Here is a 24,215-nt window from a genome sequence, read left to right on the forward strand (position 1 = left end):
CTGTGTACAAAGGCAGGACCTTGAGAAAAAGAGAAAATGCTCGTCACATAACCCGTTCTACTGCTCAAACCGACACAGCACCGATGTGATGGTGTACAAATTAAATCCATTTGCTGTTGTTTTTTTCCTCTCATTTCCAGTTGTTTTTCCCTCCCTCTCTCTCTCTCCCCCCACCTCTTTCCATTTCTCTATAAACCTGGAAAGAAAAGAAAATGTGCTGACTTCAGGAGGCAACTAAGAAAGACCCACCGAGGGCACTCATTTAGAAATATCAATATTTGATCTCGGAAATAATTTAACAGGTGGCTTCAGCCCTTCTTTGTAATTCATCCACTACATTACAGAAGAGGCTTAGCGGTGGAACTCCCAACCTTGTTGCGCCGCTTGTTTGCTTTCATCTTTTCCTCAATATTGCTACAGATATACAGATTAAACATCACAATCAAGCGTTTCATTAGATGTATTACTATGTTATGTTCTATCATTCTTATGTCCACCCTCCTTCCTTTCATTTTTCCCCTAGATATTTTTTTTCTCGGTTTAATCTTATCTGTCACAGAGCGGGGAGCATGAGCAAAAAGAGTTGTGGCAGCCTATTGATAGGGATATGGCCTACTGCTATTGATTCCCCTTGTAATACAAGCCTCTTCCCTTGTCGGCCTGTCAAAGCCTGGATCGGACATGATAACACGCACATCAGACAGCCGTCAATAGAAAGGCGAAGCTTCCGCCGTGGAGATGACTATCTTATTTTGGTGCGAGGGGGCCGGCGGAGTGGAGGAATGGGAATTAGCGAGATAGCGAGAATGAGGAGATGAGAAGAACGGGCGTCAAGTCTGACCTCTGATGTTTTTCTGTCGCTTTCTAGGGCCATTTTTCAACTTGAAAAAATTAATATGTGGTGTGCATCCCCGTCTAACGTGTGAAAAATATGTATGTCCAAGGTGTCCGAGAAAGCACCTCAGGGAAAAGGAAGTTGCTTTGAATTGTGTGTCTTTGCTCTGCCCTTGCCGCTTCATTGTCACTTTGATCTCAGAACATGCAACAGTCCAGGCAACAGTGTGCCAGGAGGAGAGGCGCTCCAGGGAAATTGATTTGTTTGGAGGTTTATTCCCATCAGTGCAAAAAAAAAATCTGCTTTAGCCACTGGGCACTCTGGCATTGTATACTAACCGAATTGTGTTTGATAGCAGGGTTATAATGTAGATCTATAATGTTGTGTCTCTTCTCTTATTCTCACAAGGCTTAGTTTTTCTAGTGTTTCCTTCGCCCTCCGGGCACAAAAGCATGTGAAGGTCATTTGTTATGATAAAACCACGCTCATGTTCAGAAGCAACCTCCAAGCGCCCGCCCTTCCCCCTCCCCTCTCCCCCTTCCTGATGCTATGACTCAGTGGGCAGTACCTAAGCATGTTTGCTTAGTTTCTCATTGCCTCGACAAGACGAAACCGCTGGTCGCGTTCATATCTCATGTCATGTTTGCAACCCGAGGGCCAACGCTGTGTTTTAGCCTTCGCACAGCTTCCGCTGACCCAGGGGAAAACTACAGACAGTGGTCGAATGCATTATGTCTTTCTGTACCTCCGGCCAAGCACACGCCTCTGCTTTGAAGTGTCCCATCAAATCACCGTCATGCTCGGGCGAATATATGCAGCCGCGTTATGCAGCAGCTGCTCCTGTAACTAGCCATGTCTTTGAGAGAGAGAGAGAGAGAGTTCTTATTTCCAAGTTGAAACATTGTCTCTCTGATTAGTATAGGACCCTTTGACGATAGCTGTCAACACACCATTAAATGATGATATAAGGGCTATTATTTGATCAAATTAGATTTTAATTAGAGAAAAGTAAGCTTACAGTGTACACTATGTCATTCTTTCACAATTGACGAGCAGCATTTGCTATTAAAAGCCTACTTAGTGTTATTTTTGCTCCAATGTTATTATAGTTTTCTTATTGTCTATAGAACAGAAGTTGAGGGTGTGAGGCATGTTTGTTTAAATTGAAGAGTGAAGTGTGCAGAGGCTTGTTTTGCAGCACTTCTGATTTGGAACATATGCTGGGAGTGTCAAGAAGTGATGCTGTAGCAGGCCGATGTCCCTAGTGTGCAGTCACTTTTATTATTAGGCACAGGTGTGGAGAGATGCTGTGAATGACAGTCGAACAGAAAATTGAGTGACAATCGTTTGAAAGTAATTAACAAAGATTAGAAAACGTAATGCATCGGGCCTTTTTTTCCTCAGTTTTGTGGTTGATGTTTTAACCAGGTGGCCTTTTAAAGTAACACTAACGGTGTGAAAAACGTGGCTCCGTTGTATTGAATAGTGGATTTTATTTGGCTGTGGAGGGAAAATCTGTTGGACACCGGTTGCATTTATCTGCTTGATGTAGCAGAGCGGGCGGCCTGCAGTGCAACTGATGCTGCTGTTAATATGGCTAGAAGGGAGCGAGGCGAGATGTGTAAAGTTTTGTTTTGTCACCAATAGGAGACATGTCCTGCTCACTTTGACAAGGTTTTATGATTCTATTCAAATTAAAGGACACGTTTACAAATGTTAAAGTCCTTCGTAATGGTCTATTTCAATCTCACATCCCACGTAAGTATACTTAAAGAGCTATTGGTCACTTTAATTGTTCATTTAGTCCATATTGGCCCTCTAGAAATCCCTCCCTAATGTGATTTCAACGTAAGTGATGTTACAGTTAGCTCAAGCTAATAAGAGGCTATAGCTCTTCGCGTTTCCCATACGTAGTTTTGCTGAGCTATGACAAAGGGAAAGTGACACAAAGAGGTATTTGTCTAAGGTAATGCCTCAAATGAGCTTCACATGAACGTAGAAATGCCATTGTTGCAAAGAATAAGGACTATAAAAATTGATCCCCATATTTTGAAGTGGAATCTCATTAAGAACAATTAAAGCCAAAACCAAAAACATACCTATTATATACAGTACATAAACATATGGGCATGCAAGTGTTTGAAATGTGAACCTGTCCATTAAAAATGAAACCCAGCATCCATGCACTTCAATTCACATCTCACATTTGTTGACTTTGCAGTTTGTGCTAAACTACTTTGTTATATAAAATATAGAATCTAGGTTATTGCCAGAACCTTCAATGAAAGAAAATAGAGTCTATACTGAACTTTTTCTTTCCTGTGGTAAAAAAAGAAAAAAGTAGGTTTCATTTAAAAGAAGTGTTGTTTTACCAAGCTTCATGTGTATTGTTGATCAGACTTTGTTCAGTCTGAGGTCAGGCCTGGCTGGTGATGTAGCATGCACTCCATCCAGCTGCTGAGGTAATTGCAGCTTCGCCTGTTAATGGTCCCTGCATTGCTGCCGGCTGATTCTCAATCCACAATCCCTGATTAAACACCAGAGAAGCTCGGTAGAGACACAGACAGCCTAGCGTCTCATGCACATTCTCCATTTTCTTTGTGTCACGCCCATCACTTGTGAAACTAAAAGCGGCGTATTTTGAGACTCGTCTCCCAAGGAGGCTGTCTATTTCTATCGATCGCCACTGTGATCCTTTTAGTTTGATGTGCTGAAGTGGTCAGAAGTAAATGCCGTTTTAATGAAGTCTTGTCTATTGATTCGGCTGTAGTGTTGTTTGTTTACGCAGTTAGGATTTTTTGAGCATCACTTGAAGTGCAGGGTAATCAGGATAATCGAGGGCGTGACGCACATAGCATAGTTAGTTCTTATTTTATGAAATCGCCATGCATGAAATATTTTTTTCTCACATAGGGGAAGCAGTAGGCATGCACAGCACACCCATATATTAAAGTATGCCACCCAGACTTTGCTGATGCCGATGAGAACGTTTGTTGAGAATAATTACGCCCCCCCCCCCCCCACCAAAAACAAATAAAAAATCACTTTGCTGCCAAAATATATCCCACTCTGTGCTATGGAGATTTAGACAGAGAATTGGATTTCCCCAGCTGTGAAATCAGTTTCTGTAGTCCCGCTGGCCATCCGCATCATTCTGCTACACCCAGCTGTAGGCTCCCATCACTGCACACACACACATGACGCCCATGCCTTTTTTTCCACTCCACATGCTCCCTTTGCATTTACAGCGTCTAGCCTCATGCAATATGTTATTATCGACGTCAGTGGTTGACTGAGCGAAGACTGTACGCTCTGTGTGTCACTTCATTGGTTCTGCATTAGCCCAAATGCGGGGAAATGACATTCTAAGCCTTTCATGAGATGCACTTTAAATCTGAACCATTGTGACTGGCAGGAATACATCCTATGTTTATGAGAATGAATAAGGCGCACATCTAGCGGATCTACAAATGTCAAACTTCACACTTCAAATGCCCTCTTCAATTTATTTCGAGTGGTATCAAAGTCACTTCGATGAAAGGGGTCTCTTACTCAGAAGTCATAGATGATTTTCAATCAAGTGGAAAATGAATACATTGACTGTGAGTGTGCCCTTCTACCATTTAAATGCAACCTTTACAATACATGAAGTGAGGAAGCCAGGCCTCCTCTGTCATGTGAATAGGCTCAAAGATGACGTCTACTCAATGCTGCAGTAGTTCTGCAGTGCTTTGGTGTCTGTATGCCAACAAGTCAAGAGAGCGAAGAGGTTTTACACCTTTTGCATGAAGCTCGCCTCGGGGCTAAAAGCCATGCCATTATGACCCTTATTACACCGGATAACCTTCCACACAGCTTCTTTGAAATAGTCATATAAATGTCAGCCCTGTTGACATGCTCATGCACAGTAAGGATACATATTAGGTTTAGGGAGAATAATGGTCCAATGATAGTAGCGGTCTTTTTTTTCCCCAAACCAGAAGGAGAATATGTATAAACATAGTGAAATGCTTATTTTTAAAGACTGACATGAAAAGAATTTGCCCCGCAAGTTAGAAATGTCTCATTACAGTGTTTCATGGGTAATTCAACCGATTATATTTTCTTTATGCATAGGAAATGAGCGAAATTACAAATGTATTACAGCACTGATGGAACAAAATGTCTTTTAATATTACTGTCTGCCCACTTACTGTTAGCCTGCTGCGTTGTTTCTGCTTTCATATCAATCCAAGTCTTTATATGCCCTTAAGTAACTAGGTCAGTGAAACCCGGTTACTCAGTTATTCAGAGAACAAGTTGTCATACAGTGTATTCAATTAGTGACTGCAATTCCATGTGTACATGCAGCCGGTCAGCAAATGAGTTAATTCCCTCTCTGCCTCAACTTTGTCTTATAAGGATGGTTTACTTTTTTTGACTGCATAATGGTTTTAAGATGTTGCTTACGGACATATCAAATATTCAGTCTCAGACACATGGCTTGTCTAGACTTTTAGATGTTACTTAGTGCTATTTATAGATTAAGTCAGACTTTGAATAGAATCATTTATAATTATAAGACAACTCATTCACGTTCTGTCTATTGACCTCTCCTTTCTTCCGAATACACTTGCTTAAAGTCAGATACCTGTTCTCCCTGATAGAAGTCAAGCTGGGTTAACCAGGTCTCTTTGATCCTTTATCCCGATTTCAGAATCATCGTACCTTGTTAAAATTGTGTTTAGGAATCAAGCTAACTGGACTCAAATTGCCATTGCAACACTTACGAGAAATTGTCTTGGGCACTGTTTCAGACATTTTAATGAAATTTGCCAGCACGTTTAACCTAATGGAGTGCATGTCTGAAAGTCTGAAAAAATGGGCTTCAATAGCAAATTGCATAGCCTGTGGATGCTTGCACTAGCCTATCGGGTGCATTGAGTTCCAAAAATGGTCCAAAACGGTTATTTATTTGAAAACCAAATAGTAGCCTTGCTACAATGATAATTTGCTCAGCTAAATTTGGTATTTAGAACATAAAGATTAGTGTGTAAGACTCTGCTAAGCTGCTGCGTCCAAAGCAGAGAGAAAATATTTGCTCTGTGCTGAGACGCTGCCGGCATGAGCTGCAGAGAAATGCAGCATGAATGTACAAGAGAAAGGTAGTGTTTTCAGTCGATGGCTGGGTATTTTGGCGCGATGGTCTGGAGGGCTGAAATTGCTGGAGCTGACTTTGAAGTGGCTGGGGTTTTTCATCTCTCTCTCTCTCTCTCTCTCTCTCTCTCTCTCTCTCTCTCTCTCTCTCTCTCTCTCTCTCTCTGTGTCCCTGCCTCCCACATCTGCCGCGATCATAATAACAAGCAATAACCCTCTTTCAGAAATAACCAAAGACTTTCACGCCCATAATGTGGCTTCAATAAATAGTCATGTTTACCAAGGGGCCGTATCTTACAGCAATTTAGTTTCCTGCCTCCCCCTCTTGCTTGGTTTTTCTTTTTTTTTGCGTCCTCGTGCAGGGGTACGGTACATAATGTGGTGTATTATGCACGCCGGCACAAACACGCATGAACACATTATCAAATGGAGCGATACAGAAAATAGCTCAGCCCATCATGCACACTTATGCATTAGGAGTTATGCTTTGGAGAAGAAAAAAAATGTCCTCACTGGGAAGTTTGGTAGAAATACCCATGTATGTGTTGGAACATCAGCATGCATTTGTATGCATAATGATAGAGGGTGGACAGCTTTCTCTGTGGCCCTTGGTGAACAGCAGAGGCAGAGGCAGCACAAGCAATGGTGGGGGGGGGAGAGAGGGGGGGGGGGTTTCATTAGTCTGTCAAACTCAATGATATTTAGAGCCCGGCACCCTCGGCCAGGACTGGAAAACTCAATCAGCGTCTCTTGATTTCATAACCCTGCTCGGTGACAGGGCTTATTTTATCGCGCCGCTGATTCATTCTAATAAATGCCGGCTGCCCAGTGCACCTCCGCCTGAAATACAACCCCCCCCCCCCCCTCTCTGTCCTCCATGGGTCGACCCGAAAAAAGGGAAAGGAAGGAGGAGGAGAGGGAGGGAGGGAGGGGCGGATAAATCAGAATTGTGGGAACTGGAGGGTGCAGATAATCCATCGTTGGTGCGGGTTGGTAGCTCGCCCAGTCCCAGCTTGCTCCCCCCTGCACCCTTCAGCACAAATCAGAAGTGCGGGACAGTGTTGATCTGCGAGGGCTTGGTGGGGGCTCATTGATTGTTGACGACAGAGGAGGAGAGCGCCGATAAATAATGGGTGGCAGAGCGCGCGGGGTGAAGGAAAACAATTATCTGTGGAGGTGGAAAGCACATAAAGCGTGGAATGATAAACACTGTGAAATATGATTGACTCCGAGTGATATATGGACGCCGAAGGACAGGCGGAGGGAGGTCTGTGTGTGCAGAGATATCCTTGAATGGCTACGGGCTGGTGGGCAGTAGTATAGCTGGGGCCTGAGCTAAGCACTTAATGTTTCTCTGTGCATGTGTGTGAATGTGTCTCTTTTCTCCCCCTGCAGACGACAGATGACATTGTTTCGTCCGCCGAATGCTCCAGCGACGACGAGGACCTTGAAGAGTGCGACTCCGGACATGCAGGTGGGATGGGTGTGTCGAGTTGTGCTTGCTCTGAACCCTGGTCTATTTCTCCTTATCTTTTTTTCTTTTGATTTTTTTTGTGCTACCGAGGAGCTTCTCCTCAGAGCATCATGTCCCATGGGAGCTTCAAGTGTAACTTTTCAACAACAACAACAAAAAAAAGCCCTCCAAAAAGTAGCCACAGCGAGTAGAACAATATATACACGAGCGTGAGGGGGTTCTCAGTGTATATCTACTGTAAAGTTAAAAGAACTCTTCTTTGGAGATGGATGAAAGCAGTAAGAATCAAGTTTTTTATTTATTTTTATCCTCAGCATGTTTTTTTTTGTAGGAAGTTACAGTGTTAACTTTAACTGTAAATAAATAAATGCTTTATTTAGTCGGCAGCTGTAGTCAAAGCTTGTAGCTTTCATCTCTATAACAAGTTACACTTAGCAATGGGGCCACTGGTTGCAGACATGACGCAGCGTTGATACTAATTTTGTTCTCTCAGCATTCGGTCGAGAGCAAAAACTTTACTCAAAGTACGAAATTAGTATCAAGCCCCATGTCGCCCGCACTGATGCTTCAAAATGTATCTGTCCTGTACATGGTTGATTTCCTCTTGCTGTGCCTCGTGTGTGTGTGCGTCTCTCTTGACAGAGGATACATTTTGAGATTCTTTCGAGAACAAAGATGCTTCCAGCATAGATACTGTGATATGTAGCAGACTAACTGCAACAGAGCCTCTTCCTCCTCCTTCCTACTTCTTCTTCTCTTGTTTGTACCTCTGTTTCCTCTGTCGGAGGCTTGCCTTACCTGAAACATTCTAATAGAGAACAGATATCCTCGAATTTCTGTGCGCATCGTCTCTCTTCCCTCCTCCCTTTACACACACATACACAAGTACATACACACATACACACAGGCACATTTCACTTTGTGATTGGATCAAAGTGATAAGACATTCACTCAGAAAATAAAACCAGAGCTGAAAATACAACCTGCAGATTTTTAAGGAGCGGTTATTTTGAGGCAACTTGGGTTTGAACGACTTTTGAAAATGCAACTGTCAATCCCACTTGTGCTCAGGAGCAGTTGGCATATATCCTAATAGCATGAAGTAAACCAGGAGAGTGTTTTGGCTCTATTGGAACTGGCCGAGTCTCCCCTCAGGCACTCAGGCTATTTGCTTCACTGTCCTTCAAACTGCAATCAGCGGCCTAATTGCTAGCGCTTTAATCTGCCTAAATATGTCTCAGCTTAGCACCAAGCATATGTCCACTTTTGGTTGCTAATAATTAGCCTACATTGTGACAATGCATTGCCCTTTCACTATGTTATCGTGGCTCGGAGAACATAACAGATAATCAGGCATTTATTTATTCTGGGAAATGAGGTCTTTCCCTGGACTTTACTAGATACTTTGCAAGTCATTTTACCTTTTCCCTCCAATCGGTGAGAGGAACTAATTTAATAAGCCTTATCACACTGTAATAGCGTTTGTTTCCTTGAAATTATTGCCACATTTAGGTCCCTGTGCTTATGGCCTTTTGATGTGAAGAGAAAGCCATTTTCCCACGTGCCTCCGTGCAGAATTTAAGTTATTTATGGACACGCGCGAGTCGCTTTCTTAACTCGGAGATGATTGGAATTGAATGGGCAAATTGTTAACACCTCGTATCTACTGTTTACCTTTTGTTTTAAAAATGTTATTTCCGTGGACTACTAAAAGCTCAAACCCAAGTATTCTCAAAAGTTGAAGTGCAACAAAGTGTATTGTAAGACGGTATTCTACTAGGAGAACATGGTACCCTCCCCTCATATAGTGGCAACATATGTAGTCATACACACTCATATACATACTGTACATTTCACCATGTCGACACAGAAATTCATGCCCTCATTCCTCGCCCCGCTTCCAGTCGTATGAACAGTTGCATGACATGGCGTTGCTTTCTTTTCTGTTGCATTTGGTTTGTCGTTTTTTTTGTTTTGTTTTCTCCTGTGATGCACATATGAACATCGATTTGGACCTAGCTGCTGGGTTGCTTAAGATTTGAGCTTTTTTTTGTTTATTTGTTTTTACTTTCCTTTTGGGCCTGGGGCTGAGTTCAATGGGGTGATTTTTTTTATTTTCTTGTTTGGTTGTGGTTTGTTTTTATTAGTTTTTTTGTTATGTTTGTTTTTTTTGCTTTGGTGTCCTCCTCCTCATCATCCGCCGTCCATCCTCCAAGCAAGGATAGCGCCACTCCTCCCGTTTTTTGCCTCATCTTGTGCCGCATGAACTTTTGGTGGTTGGAAAAAAATTCTCCTCCTCATCGAGTTTTGTGTTAATTATTATTATTTTTAATATGTTTTTGTGCCACATGGCTTCTAAAGAAACACCCTCCCCCCCGCCATTTTTCGATACAACATAGGGAAATGAACGGCAACAAAATCTTTTCTAGCCATCATCCTTTTTTTATGCCTTGTGCGGGCAAACCCCATTCTGTCTGGAGAAAGTTGTGTGTGAAAGAATGACTCCCCGTCTCCCATCCAGAGTGTTAACCCCCCCCCCCTCCTTCCCTCCCTCCCTCCCTCCACCCTCCATCCCTACTCACCAACCCTTCTTTCTTTTGAGCCTTTCTGCATATACATGTCTGTTTGAATGCAGATGGCATAAAAAAGACTTTTATTGCCACAAAGTATATCTGTTTTTCTATTCTATCTGTTGCTCCAAGTAGAAGGCATTTGTGGCATGCACACTGTACTGGACTGTATACCGCAGCTCTGTAGACCAACTAATCCCCTCCCTCCCCCCAACCCCAGCTTCCCCCTCGCTTATGCATGGATATGATTGGCATCCATTTTGTGTGCTGCTTCTTCTCCACCCATACGTGTCAGGCTAACCCCTAGCTGGCTTCTACTACATGTACGTGTTTGTGTGTGTGAGTGTGTGTGTGTTAAGGGCTACAGTGGTGGCACTGCACCACCGCTGTAGGTCTGGTGTTTGTGCTTATGCCTGCTGTCTCTGTCAGCGCTCCGTGTGCGTCTGCCAAACAGACTTGTCTTGTCTTGTCCGCTGTGCGTGCTCGTCTGGTGGTTGTTTCTGTCTGTGTGTTTAATGAAACTGTTAAACCTTACCTTTTCCCTCCTATCCCACCTGAGTTCCACAAGAGAGCACATAAGGGATTGTGCACCCAGATTCTTGGCAATCCTCCAAATAAGAGATTGCACACGTTTTATGTAAACTTAGAATAAAAGTATCACTATGTGTAGGAAATGTACCAGCGTGAATAAAACTAACTATCGTTAAATCGCTAATGGGAATGTGCAATGCTCAGTTTGGAGAACAGAAAAAAAGCCAGTCAATTTATGATTTCATTTCGCAGTGATTAACAGATTAAAAAGGGTTGCAGCTTGTTACCGTGTCATCAGAGCAATTCTGTGATTAATATGCAATTATATTTCAGTAATTGGTGTAAATTGTTTCCGTAAATCCACAAGTGCATATCAGAATGTTTGATTTGTACATATTTGCATCTACTAAGATACTTAATGATAGTTAGAGCAAATTAAACTTTACATTAAACATTTTAATTTCGACTCATAACAAGCACAAAGCAGTTTGAGTACTATTTCAACATGAACTAAAAGGAAAGGCTACTGGACTCATATTCAACGGGTCAGGAGAAAACGCAACTTCAATACAATGCACCTGACCATCACACCAGCCTTAATACCTTTTACCTCACTAGAAGAAGGTTATATAAAAAGTTCTTCTGACATTGCTACTGAGCATAAACGTCCAGGTAGGTGCTTTCAATTAATTCAAACAAATGACAGACACTGTCATTTTCCTAGAGAAGACATCCTCTCACAAATCTCTTGCCAACTGTTACTCTCCGTGTGCCAGACAAATAGATCGTAAAAAGATTGTGTATTTAATAAAGGGGGGCCATAAACGCTCCTGCACGCGCCATTACCCCATCAGCCCCTTGATGAAGTGGAGCACCGATCAAGCAGATGTAACACATTTATAGACGTCTCCTCTGGCCTAGGTGGGCCAAGTGAAGAATCTGTGCGGCTCAAAGTTATTGTTAGACTGGAGGCGTGGACGTTTGCTGTTGTCGTTTGATTTCTTTATTGCTGCATAGGCAGATCCTCAATGCACGCGAGGGGTAAAGAGTGAAGTATGATAGGGATGGATCACTCAGCTCTTTGTCAGCTATGGGTTCCGTCAAGCCCCCTCGGGCTGGCTGTCACTTCAACACAGACCTCAGATCAGTTTAAAGGTTATTCAGCTGACACACTGTCCGCAGATTGCAGAGGTGCAGCCTAATGGCCGTACAGCAAATCGACCGGTTGACAGGGGCGAGTTGCCACGCCCGCTGGAGATGCCAATTTAACACGGCAGAGTGGGCCCCGGCCTCATGAAGACGTATTAAGAGCTATCTGCCATGCGCCGTGGCTTCAGGACAGCCTGAACAGAGAGATCCTCTTCAACTTACTGAGTTCATGTATGGTTACATAGCAGACGTTTTCTGTTGCTGGAGTTGTAAACAGAACATTGTTCTTGCATTGTTCAATTGCACTTACGGTGCGTTTTGAACTTGTATTTTGACTTGTGTGTTCCGTTTCTAACTAACAGTGTACTGCTGTCCATCTTGGCCAGTTCTCTCTTGAAAAGGAGATGTTGATCTCAATGAGATAAATCTGGCTAACTAAAGGTTATACTACTAATAATAATGATATTGTTCAACTGTTAGGATGGAAATTAATTGCCCATCAGTGAGAAATTAGACCTCTCTTGACAGGTGTGTGCACGGGTAAGATAAGATAATTTAATGGCAGGGTGAGATGGCCAACCTTTTAAGGTACATGTTTCTAGAAAGCCTAGCCATTGCACAGTGCACTTATATAATCCCTTTAAGTGAGTCCACACTGAGAATTTGTGTTTTGCTGGCTCTCTGGTAATCAGCTCCATACCTGTGGTGGATGTGTGTAGTGAGGTGAATGAATCTGCTACAGCAGGACCTCTGAGCACAATGCGTGTCGCCACAATGGGATTTCAGGGCCCCCAAACCACTGACTCACCCACAATTTGCAGCTTGGAAATCCCATTGACTCTGTTCATCTGTGGTCGGTGCTGGGGCACCGGCTTTCCGCTTTTGTGGTGTATAGCGTCGTCAAATCCCTGACACACCGTCCGGATTCATCTCCATTCGGAAGCCTCAGCAAACGCTGGATGGACACAGGGATCAGGCCGGGAGCGAGAAGAGAGGGAAAAAGAGAGAGCGAGGGAGCGGAGCGGAGGGATGTAAAGAGAAAGTGCTGCTCTGAGATTTCTGCATCTGTAGCCTCCAAGCTGCTGAGGTAGTCAGTCAATCAGCCATTTAGAAGTACATTTATTTACCCACTTCATCTTCAATAGCACATGCATGCAGGAGCTGATCTTTTTTAAACAAGACTGATGAAAAGCAGAATGATTGGAATGTTTAGTTTCTTCCACGCTCTTTTTTTTTTGGTTTATAAGGATAGGATCTGTTTTTGTAAATGATGCAAAGGCTAGCCCACTAGGCGCAGGCTTCGAGAAACACTTATTAAAGTGTAGACCTGACTTCATTTCGCTAAAGAAATAATGGGAAAAAAAGTAACTTGCTGTAGGTCTAGCCGAGTGGAGAATTATTTGTCAGGGAGGCAGAGGCTTAGAATAAAATCCCCATCCATCTCGACGAGTACGGCAAACACTCACAGCCTGGTTAAGCAAACCCATTACAAACCGCCGTGTTTGTCTGCTTCAGAAATGCAGCAAGATGTGCAGCGCTTGTGCAAGAGCTTACTAAAGGATTAAAGTGTTTACCAAAACATCAAGGTCCTCTGCACTGACTTGACTGGAGAGACCCCCTAACTGCAGCCGTTCCCCTCCCATCCAAAGTGTTCTGTTGATATAGCGCAAAGCTAACAGTCGCCGAAAGGCTGTTAGCCAAGTATTGAGTGACAGAATGCAAACAGGGCCAAGACAACAAGGGCAGAGTTGGATAAATAAAGACCAGGATGAAGAATCACTTACTTTGCGCCGGTCTTGTTTATTTAACAAGGCTTTGAGTGTGGCTCTGTTATGAGAATAGTATGCCAGATATGCGACATGAACAGTATCTACACACACACACACAAACAAACAAACAAACACACACACACTCAGTCATACTGTAGAAGCCACTCTTTATCAAGTCAAAAGTGCATTCTAGAGCATGGTTAGACCATCAGGAATAATCATATTTATTATGTCAGTGTTGATATAACCCAGTCAGTAAAGTGTGACACATGCCATATCTCCTCAATAATGCTTAAATCATATATTCAGTTTTGCGTAATGAATTAGGTTTCTGTGACAAGATGGTAGATGAGGAAGCAAAAGCTGATATCTGAAGACAAATGTGCCTCTCACATCTCTTTCAACTTTAAGCAGATATTCAAATGAAATCGCCAATTCCATGCGCTCTTGTGGAACTCCTTCCCTAACACAGTGTTTACCTGTCAAACTAAGGCTGTTGGTTATGCACATAAAACAAAGCATTTAAACCTTCAATCCAAAGTAGCTCATTAAGTATCACCCCACAACCCCCTCTTGATTAATTAGGAAATGCAGTGGGCCTAAATGCCACATAATGTTGGTTATATTTCACCCATGTCTCCTCCTGTTAACTGCTTATGGTGTCTTTGCCTAAGAAAAATATCCCACAGCCCTTGGTGGCAGTGACTTTTTACTGACCTCTGATCCCCTTTCTAAGCCCCCCCCCCCGCCCCCCTCCTACCTGTCCCATGGCTTGCTGTATTGTTATTGTATATTACTCTCCCTAAATGCAACTTACTTAAGCATGCATTAACCCAACTTCTTATAGTGGAACTAAAAAATCCCAAATAAAATCGTGTTCCGATTGACCTCTCTTTCTCTGACGTACATCCAGACTGCACGCTCTGTCCCGTGTTTTAAAAAATACTAACAAGAGAAATGTATTGAAGTAACTAATAATAAAGTCTTTATTATTAGTTAGATGAAGGTGGTGACACTTTGCCTATAAACTGTCCCCTCCCTCTCTTCGTCTGCCTCAGTGTGTGCTTTCTGGTTGTTCATCTTTGATAGTGTGAAAAACTGTATTGCCTTTCTTTTCTTGCTTGCTAATCTGTTTCGTTTTTATTTGTATTTTTGTACATATATGTTAATACACATATATGTCTGGCACTCTGTTTCTTTTTCTGAAAATGTTCAAATTTTAACTATCTGCCAATTTGCTTTAAGACTCGCTATTGCCAATGTATTGATGAATTTGTTCCCCCACCCTAATTAGAACACCGCTTCCTCTTTTCTCTACGAATGAATTACTATTTGGTAAACAACAGAAGGTTTTTCAGATTGCTTTTCAAAACCCGAGACGCTGTATTGAAAATTGTCAAATTCATGTCCTTTCGTAGAGAAAAAAGCGAAGCCACCTCCAAAGTAACTGTGAAAAAGTGTTCCAACCTGTTTCTATGCTGATCTCCAATATATATTTTCTTGTTACTGAATAGCTATCTCTGATTGAAATTTGGATTAAAATCAACGTATGAGTCGATTAATTCTAATTGCATGGCAAAAAGAAGTTGCAGCTTAGGGTTTGTAAAACTGTCAGTGTTGAGAGTGCTGTTCTCTTTTGTAGATGGGCATGTATATGCTCATTGTTTGTATATCCCCATCCCTTCCTTACAGCCAAAAGCTCTAATGCCGCCCGACCGCTTCGTGCCGCCTTTACATGGACATGGCAACTGATGTACACGTTCACCCCCATCTATGTCATTTCCTTCCTAGTATGTTCATAGGTCCCCCCCCCCCTCCTCGTCTCACGCTCCCTCCTCCCTTAAACCCTTTACGTAGAGAATCTAAGATATGTACAGTCATCCATTTGTTCATCACTGATGGAAGTTAAAGTCGAGAAAAAAAATAAAAAATAAAGTAAAGACTAATCTAATCAGGCTGTAGATATTTATGGAGAGACTTATCTATCAAAGCAAGAATTATAGATATACAGTTTTCTTTTTATATAAAATTAAATGACTATAAAAATTATTTAAAAAAAAAAGATATCCCGAACAGAATGGTGAAGATTATTTTTCATGTCATGATGTGTGGATGTATGTGTTGTTGCCTCCCTGTGCCATCCTGTCTAAAAAAAAGAGTAATATATACTAATTAATCAGAAATTGCTTAAAAAAAGAAACTAACCTAACTTGTCCAAAGGCATTCTTACACAACTTTCTTTTGTAAATTTTTTTTTTCTTCCTGCCAAAATCATGCGGGCAATTTGTTGATGTAAGTTGACAAAACCAATGGTATGCTTTCTTCCTTTAAAAAGTGTTTTTTCGTAGGCTTTTATGTTTTTTCCGAGCTTTTTACCTACTTAACACTAATCCCTTTTCTGGATAGCTGTGGCTTTAATTTGTGAATGTTTTTTTGTTTGTTTTTTACAACGTTTGCTCTAACTCTGAACTCTTTTTGCAATGACTTAATTATGATTTCAGTTTTCCTTTGTTTTTTCTGTTGTGTTCTTTTTTCTTTCTTGTTCCAAAAGGTTTGCATCTCTTCGTAGTGCCCTGTTTGTGAGCCTTTGCAATGTACAAACGACCCACTTTGGCAAGAGGATAAGCAGCTTCAATAGACATTTGAATGTTTCAAACTCTTTGTAGTTTTTAAATGACAGGTTCACACACATTGAACACAAAGTGTTCCTAAATGGATGTATTATAATTAGTGGATGAGGAAATGTTTCTAAGCACCTGGTTCCTTAAAGATGCAGTCAGCGATTTTGCAGAATCAGGGAGTACCTCCTCAGGAGCGCTACCTGTCCATACTGTGTGTACGCTGAAAGAAAATCCTGTGTTTATACACAGCCTAGATTCTGTAAATGAACCTGTTGTTAGCTACTGTGTGCCCCTTTGATAACATACCCTTGTTTTAACATACCAGTTTACAGAGCCTAGACTGTGTATAACACTGGATACTTTTTTCAACGCGCACACAGTACTGACAGAGGTAGTGGATCATGAGATATTCACTGATTTTGACCAGAAGTGATCACTCCAGAATCACTGACACCACCTTTTAAGTTGTGCACTCTTGTGAACAACATAGTAAATTACGATCCAAAATGGAGTATGCACTGTGTAATAATCGAGATTCTCCCGCTAAAAAAGTACAAATCAGAAAACATTCATGTGTCATTGAACTGCCCAGTGACTTTGTGCCATTGTTGCCATAACTGTAGGGGTCAAAAGGCAAGAGGCTAGGGCAAATAGGGGAGGCCACTCACGCTAATGACTTGGGAGCGCTGCCATTTCTCTGGTACAGTTTCCTTTTGTAGATCAGTGTGGGGTCCTCTGATAGAGCTGAAGTGCCAATGGGGTTTTTAAGAGGCTCGAGGTCATGTTTATGGACTTTGAAACACTTTCACAAAGAAAAAGTGTGTTTTTCTCTTTTTAGTTTTCTGTCATACTGCAGTTTTATGACGCAGCGGTTGAAGCTGTATTTGTTCGCCCCATGTAGGTCAACAGGGTTAAATAGTGTCTCTCTGAGAAGCTACATGAAACACCTTACAAACAGCGTCTCATTTCAGACTTAGTTAACTTGCTTTCAGGCCCACTGGCTTGCTCTTGAATTGCCAAACAAATGCTAATTCCCTCTGCTTCCCGTTTTTGAAAAGACAAAACAAAGGATTTATAGCTTAGAATCAACTAAACAAGCCTCTTAAAAGCCCAAAGTTGTTGTGTATGTGGAGAAATATGCAGCATTGTCAGATATAATTAAATACAGGCCTCAATTTGGGTGGCATCACACATTATTTACATAACCATGGTTAATTATGAATAGTATTGCAACACATAGAACATAAAATAACAGTCACAAGTTTCTAGTGCAGTATAATCGTAGTCCTGATAAAGTAGTGATATCTGAGAAGATGTAGAAGATACGATGTGGAGTCAGTTCGATGTGGCTCACCCTTGTGCATCCCTCAAAGCCTTTTGATGCAATGTATGATTTATTTATGGCTGTTGTTTTCATTCAGTTTCGGTCTTGTTTGTTTCTGAGTTTTCTTTGTTTTTGCACTGGTACGGTATTTCTTTCTGTTCTTTTCTTTCTTCCTTTGTTTATTCTTCAGTTACATTTCTTCCCTTTGTTGAGCTTTGCTGTCTACGTCCTTTGGTTTTCTAATTTCTTTTTGGTGTTTGGCTGCTTGTTTCTGTGCTGATGGAAGACGTTCTGCCCTTCTGACTGGTGTGTGTGTCTTTGTTTCACTTTGCAGGAGGGGAGCTAGTCATCCCCGTGCTAGTCGAGGACCCATTAGACATCCCCTCTGTTTCCACCCGTTCTCCCTTCATGCCCCTCCCCCCGACCCTCCGCCCCGTCCTCACCATTATCGAGAGCACCAAAGAGTCCCTGGCCCTGGCCACTGAGGCGGGGGTACCTTGCTTGTCGGACCGAGGCAGCGATGATTGTGAGGATGGTGATGGTGGTGATGATGGTGGTGATGATGATGATGGTGATGGTGATGATGATGATGGCATGGTGATTTCGGGGTTTGGCTCTGGCGAAGCTTTCGACTCTAGCCTGCCCCCGACTGACGATGAAGATTTTTACACCACCTTCTCCCTGGTAACAGATAAGATCTTGACCACGTCGGCCTATGAAGGCGGCTACAAAGCCCTCGCGCCCAAGTGGGAGGCCAAGGACTTGAGGCCTAGCAAAGCCTCCGAGGCAGGTAGGACTACAACACCCACCTCGCCTCAGCCCGACCCCCGGGGCACGGCGGCGGGGGCGCTCCCCTCGGGCACGCCCCCCAAGCTGCCCGCCGGGAAAATGAACAACCGCGAGGTCAAACCGCCGCAGCCGGACATAGTGCTGCTGCCGCTACCCACCTCGTTCGACATGGACGGCACCAAGCCGCGGGGTCCGTTCATCACCTCCCCTATGCTGCGCACGGTGCCCGCCGCTCTGCCCACAGTGCCGGGCGTGGTGCGACGCGTGCCCCCGGGGGCCTCGGAGGTGATCCGGGAGTCCAGCAGCACCACGGGCATGGTGGTGGGCATCGTGTCTGCAGCCGCGCTCTGCATCCTCATCCTCCTCTACGCCATGTACAAGTACAGGAACAGAGACGAGGGCTCCTACCAGGTGGACGAGACGCGCAACTACATCAGCAACTCAGCGCAGACCAACGGGGCCGTGGTGAAGGATAAACCGCCCGGCGGCAGCACCAAGGCCAGCGCCGGTAGCAAGAGACCGAAAGACAAGGACAAGGAATATTATGTATAGAAATCAACAAGTCATTTCCCCAACACACATAGAAAAATAAACTGTTTGGAACACAGTTATAAACATTTTTGACAGTACCATATTGGCAACTGTGATTTAAAAAGGATACAAATCTCTTGAGAACTCGAGGCTTACTGAGTCACTGAAAAACATTTGCAAAAGAACTTTGGCTTACTGGAAGCACACTTACTATTGTAAGCATTACAGAGAGACAATGCAGTACAACTTCACCGGGACTCACCCGTGGATCTTTTTAAGGAGTCCCTGCTGGAGACATTTGGCAGTGTGAATAACATCACTCTACACGACCCCCAAGTGACTGTCAAGAGGTGTGTGATCCTTGGAGTTCTGACGACCTTGTCCATTGTAACCCTGTAAAATACGATCACTGTCATTTCGGCCATTCTGAGCATGCATGTGAGGTGTATGTGACGTGGTGCTGGCATCTGTGTAAGTGAGGGACCTCTAGAAACTATGATTGTCGGGAAAGTTGGAAGTCAATACGTGATTTCACATTTCAAATGGTTTCATTAAATGTAGCTTTCATGGAGGCGATATGAGCTGAAGTATATGTGTACCTAAAGCTGTCTTTTTATTTTTTTGTTTTGTTTTATTTATTCATTTAGTAATTTATTTATTTATTAAATGTAGGTCTTTTTATTGAAGGATAATGTCCAGTTAGGGTTGACCAGCCAGGGCTAAGTGGCCGCTCAACAGGATGTGATACTGTAATGTATCTCAATATGTTTCTCTCCCTCCCTCACGTCTCAGCTAAGGATTAGACTGCTATGCATAGCATCCAAATTCCAAATGGTGTTCAAACGTGCAAGAGTGGATCCACCAAGCAGAATGCAAAATGCATTTATATTTCTCTGATTTTTAAATCTCTGATAGCATTTTTTCTTTTTGTTTTCTTTTATTTGTCACTCTTCATGCTTTTGTTAAATGTCCTGAGAAGCTGTTGCAAGATGCATTATCATAATTTGTCATAATTTGCGTCTGGCAGAGATTTAATTGTCGCAATCTTAAAAAAAGAAAAAAACTAAAGGCTTAAGACTTACTCCAGTGTGAACAAATGTGATTCTATCTGTTGTCACAGACGACTGTGTCAAAAACAGAAAATATGTTTACATACTTTATTACATCATAGCCGTCGTGCTTTGCAGGTCAATATTGTACAGAAAAATTCCTGTTTCTGTTGATTTTGTTGAGTCCTCTTCTTGTATAGAAAGACCATTTGATTTTACTGCTGTAGCAACATTGAAAAACATGTTTTATTTATTTTTAGAGATTTAAAAAAATGTGCACAGAAACATTTGTTAAGACGGGGAGAAAATGTTGTTAGATTAGACGTCTAGTCTCTCTGGATGGTGTTTCTCTTCAGTCGCATGAATATTTGACCATCGGAAGCTCTCAGTCAAGTAAAAAACACCTCCCTCTGATCTTGTATTAGGGACTCCTCCTTATTCTGAAATTACTTTTATCAAGTTATTTATTTTTTTATTGGAAATTTAAAAAACAGACCAAGAGAATAAAGACAGAGTATGATGGATTTTGAGTACTATAGCTAGCACCTTACTGATTTACAGGTGTTTTTCATGCTTTGTCTCTTTTTTTTTTTTTTTTTTTTTTGTAACTCTGACGTAAATGTTTTCTTCTGCTTCACTCGTCTTCTTGCAGTCGTTATTTTTTTTCTTTGTCTTTTGTTATAATGTAGCTTAATTTCATGTCTCGTTTTTTATGACATTCTCTCCCGGCAATTTATTTTATTTATTTTTTTATGTCATTATTTATTGCTAAAAAATTATTTGTTCTCGTTCATTTTCATGCAAAATCAAGTCAGTGTGTATCCACTTTGATTTTGTTTGTGTTGGTACTTGGCTTTTTTCAACCAGTTAATTATTATTGTCTTATGCTCCTTTGACTCCGAACAATTCCCAGAAATAAAAAGATGTTGTTCCCAAACTGTTTTGGTCATTGGACTTGCAGGTGTCTGTCACTCACTCATTCATTCATGTTGTGGTTGTAAATGCATGAGAAGACACAGTAGATGGAGATAGATATGCTGAAGATTATTCACCGAACCACAATTTCTCACCTATTTGCTGTAACTTGAGTGATTTCCTTTTATGCCAAGAAGTGGTTTAATCTCCATTCAAATGAAGTCCGGACCAGAGCAGTTCAAAACTACCATTTACCTATAGATGAATATATGCAAATTCATACACTGTTCATCGATGCAACAAGAGAAAAAGGGGCCGGATGGAAAAGAAAAACGGTTAGAGGGTCCAGAGTCATCTCAACATCAGAGGAATAGGCTTTTGGTTTCTTTTAGAGTCGGGCCTTTGTGAGAGCGCACAGCCAAATGAGATTCTCCTGAACCATATGGCTGGCTTATGAGCTACTCAATGGCAGCAGCACCTGCTTTCCCAGACCGTTTTTACACCGTCCATATTTTGTGCAAATAGGCCTTCACAGAGCTGGTCATTAACTTGCAATAACCCATTGATGTAGGATATCAGAGCAGCGTGTGTGAGTATATTCAGCTCGCACAATGACTACATATGAACTCATTCATCCTGCCACCACTAGGCAAAGGGAACGAGCAAAGCCAGCAGGGATTTCTTCCACAGAGGGACGGTTTTTCACATTCTGAGGCCGACCCACATTTCAAGATTATTTTTTTCACCAAAAATGTGTGGAAAATGTTGTTCTACCAAAGTCAACGCAATGAAAATGTAATGTGTAAGAAAAACAACATTCATTTTAGCAAGCCCTGACATTCAATCCACACCTTCTCTTCCTGCAATAGGCTATACTGCCTGTACACATGATTACCTGCATGTACGTCAAAGGGATCGCTGGTAGTTATAGAGAATTATCATACTACTCAACTGGTCTATGTCAGTTTTGTGTAAACATTTTGTTTGCGTTCCCCCAAAACGACCAAATAATCAGTTAATGCATTAATAATGTGCTTGCCAGCAGCGTGCAGATAATAAAGTTGTTATGCCTTTTGTGTTACAACTTTCAAGGGGAAACAGTTATAGCCATAAAAAACCTACTGCACTCTGCCTTTGGTAAATCCTCACAGACTGCAACCAACATAGCCTAATGTGTCCATGTTTACTACAAATTTTTATGAGATAATAAACTTTATTTTTAATTTCACTTATAATATATCAGGAAATATTTTGCTAGGAGTCTCATCATCTTTACATTAATATCTATAGTTAAATCATTAATCATTTAATTTACAATTTGATTAATGTAATATGTTATGTAGGCTAAAGGTGGTTTAACCAAATTGTCAGTAAAGTGTTAAGGTTGCGCGGCTGTCAGCCTGGTTCTCCCGCCGAGGCTTCAAGGAAAAAGTGTCCGAAATAAGTGCCTGCACAGGCGGACACAGGTCGCGACTAATGCCGCTCCTCCTGCGTCGTGCTTGGTGCATGCAAGAGTGTGACAGTGTGTATGTCATTTCGCTTGAGCCAACCCTCTGAGACCCACTGTTGTAAATTTGCAACATCTATTGGAAGCTGTTTTGTAGTCATTTTCCAGGACTAAATGTACACAAATACTACATATTCCAGCACTCCAGACTATACAATGTATCAAATCACCAATTTCGGCGGGAAAATATTAATATTGTAAGAACAGCAACATTTCAAATTCAAACAACATGGATGACTCCCACTGAGCTCCCAGCTCTCTCTGTTGGATCAATTTGAACAATTTTCCAAGTAAGTACTTGACGTTTGATATTTTTTTCCTGTATTGTAAAGTTGTTCTGTAACATATTACTTCAATAACCAAACTAAAAAAGTAAAATTTACATGATTTTCAGTGATTTCTTTTAATGTTGCAAAAACGCGACACTGGGCTTCAATGGGAGTAATTTTTCAAAACAAAAGGCCCAATCACTTATCATGAGTAAATTGTGTATTATTTGTGTTTTAAGCTAAAGTTCACTAAAGTTTAAGGTTTAAAGTCATTTAGTTTTATATAAAACTAAATAACCTTAAACTTTAGCCTAAAACTATAACACAAATACAAAACTTTTGTTTTGAAAAATGACTCCCATTGAATCCCAGTGTTGCTTTATAGTATAATAATGTACAGTATATACATGTGTGAGATCTGCAAAAGATAAAAAGGGTAACCCTAACTCTAACCCTAACCCTAACCCCAAACCCCTAAACCCTAACCTTACCCCTAACCCCCTAACCCCAACCCTAACCCTATCCCTCTAACCCTAACCCCCTAACCCTAACCCCTAACCCATACCCCTAACCCTAACCCTACCCCTCTAACCCTAACCCTAGCCCTATAACCCTAGCCCCAACCCCAACCCTAACCCTAACCCTAACCCTAAATTTGTAACCACTAAGACCTGTTGTTGCAATTTTGCAACGTTTTCTCAAAATCCTCAGGAATTATTATTATTTTTTTTTTAATATATTTTCCTGATCAGAGGCTTGCTAAAACAATTTTAAAAAGGAGAAAAAAATCCTACATCAACAAAATCAATGCTTGGGCTAACGATAAAAAAAAATATATAATGTCAGAACGTCAAGACGGGAAGAAGACTGGCTGAAATCGGGTCGGAAGACCACCATACACCAAACGACTGAGATTACGTGATCTGTGATATCAGTTCGACATTGGAAAATTGTCTGCTACTGTCAAATCGCATGAAAAGTCGTGTAGTGTAAGCCCAGCATAAGTCGCACTCGCTAGTCGCTGTGGTGGTAGGATGGCCCTTAAAAAAGGGGGCCAACCAGTAACCACAAAGTTGTTGGTTCGATCCCCGGCACCGGACATGAGGGTGTTATTTGTAAAACTATGGTGGCTGGTAGTAAATCTACGGTGCCCACCATCTCTACCATAGTGTCCTTGAGCAAGGCACTTAACCCCAAACTGCTTCAGGGGCGCCATAATGGCTGACCCTGCGCTCTGAACCCCTCTGAAGTGTGCAACTTGAGAGGGGATATGCAAAGAATGAATTTCAATATACCTTGTGTAAATTAACAAATAAAGAAACTTCACTTCACTTAAACAAGACCGGAAGAGAGGAAAATAAAACTACATTTGGCTTAGAAACAATGAGATATTGCTGTTCTCTCAAACATTAGTCACTGCCAGATTAAAGGAAATTTGCTATTCACAATTGGCTTACACTGTTGTTGCCTGACAAAGTTTATGGATTGTATTTTATGTGTAGCATCTACTTTTCCTTTTAGTCAAATTACTACAAGTAGATTACATCAAGCCCGCTGATGTCGACTGGATAATTCATATTTTAATTGACAGAAGAAGAAAAAAACAATTTACATTTGCTAATGGCTTTTCCAAATGGATTTCTGTGTGTTTATGCTGTCCCTTTGCCCTGTATCTGGTCTCTAGAACGAAAACAAGGGAAAAGCTTAGCTCCTCTTAATGCATTCTGAGGTTGACAGTTGACCTGT

The 24,215-nt window shown here is 41.8% G+C and overlaps 1 protein-coding gene across 1 annotated transcript in view; it reads left to right on the top strand.

The window, feature by feature from the left end:
- nrxn3b (neurexin 3b) overlaps nucleotides 1–19,586 on the top strand; it is a gene marked incomplete at its 5' end in the record, with an annotated part of 282,506 nt that extends 262,920 nt beyond the window's left edge. Inside the window, 2 exons of the mRNA XM_080047664.1 lie at nucleotides 7,367–7,445; nucleotides 17,744–19,586. Coding sequence (XP_079903790.1) covers nucleotides 7,367–7,445; nucleotides 17,744–18,750 — 1,086 coding nt within the window. The 3' untranslated portion in view covers nucleotides 18,751–19,586. The remainder of the gene's footprint in view (nucleotides 1–7,366; nucleotides 7,446–17,743) is intronic.
- Nucleotides 19,587–24,215: the final 4,629 nt, after the last annotated feature.

Source organism: Ammodytes marinus, assembly GCF_949987685.1.
Source record: "Ammodytes marinus genome assembly, chromosome: 19".
Lineage (NCBI taxonomy): Eukaryota > Metazoa > Chordata > Actinopteri > Uranoscopiformes > Ammodytidae > Ammodytes > Ammodytes marinus.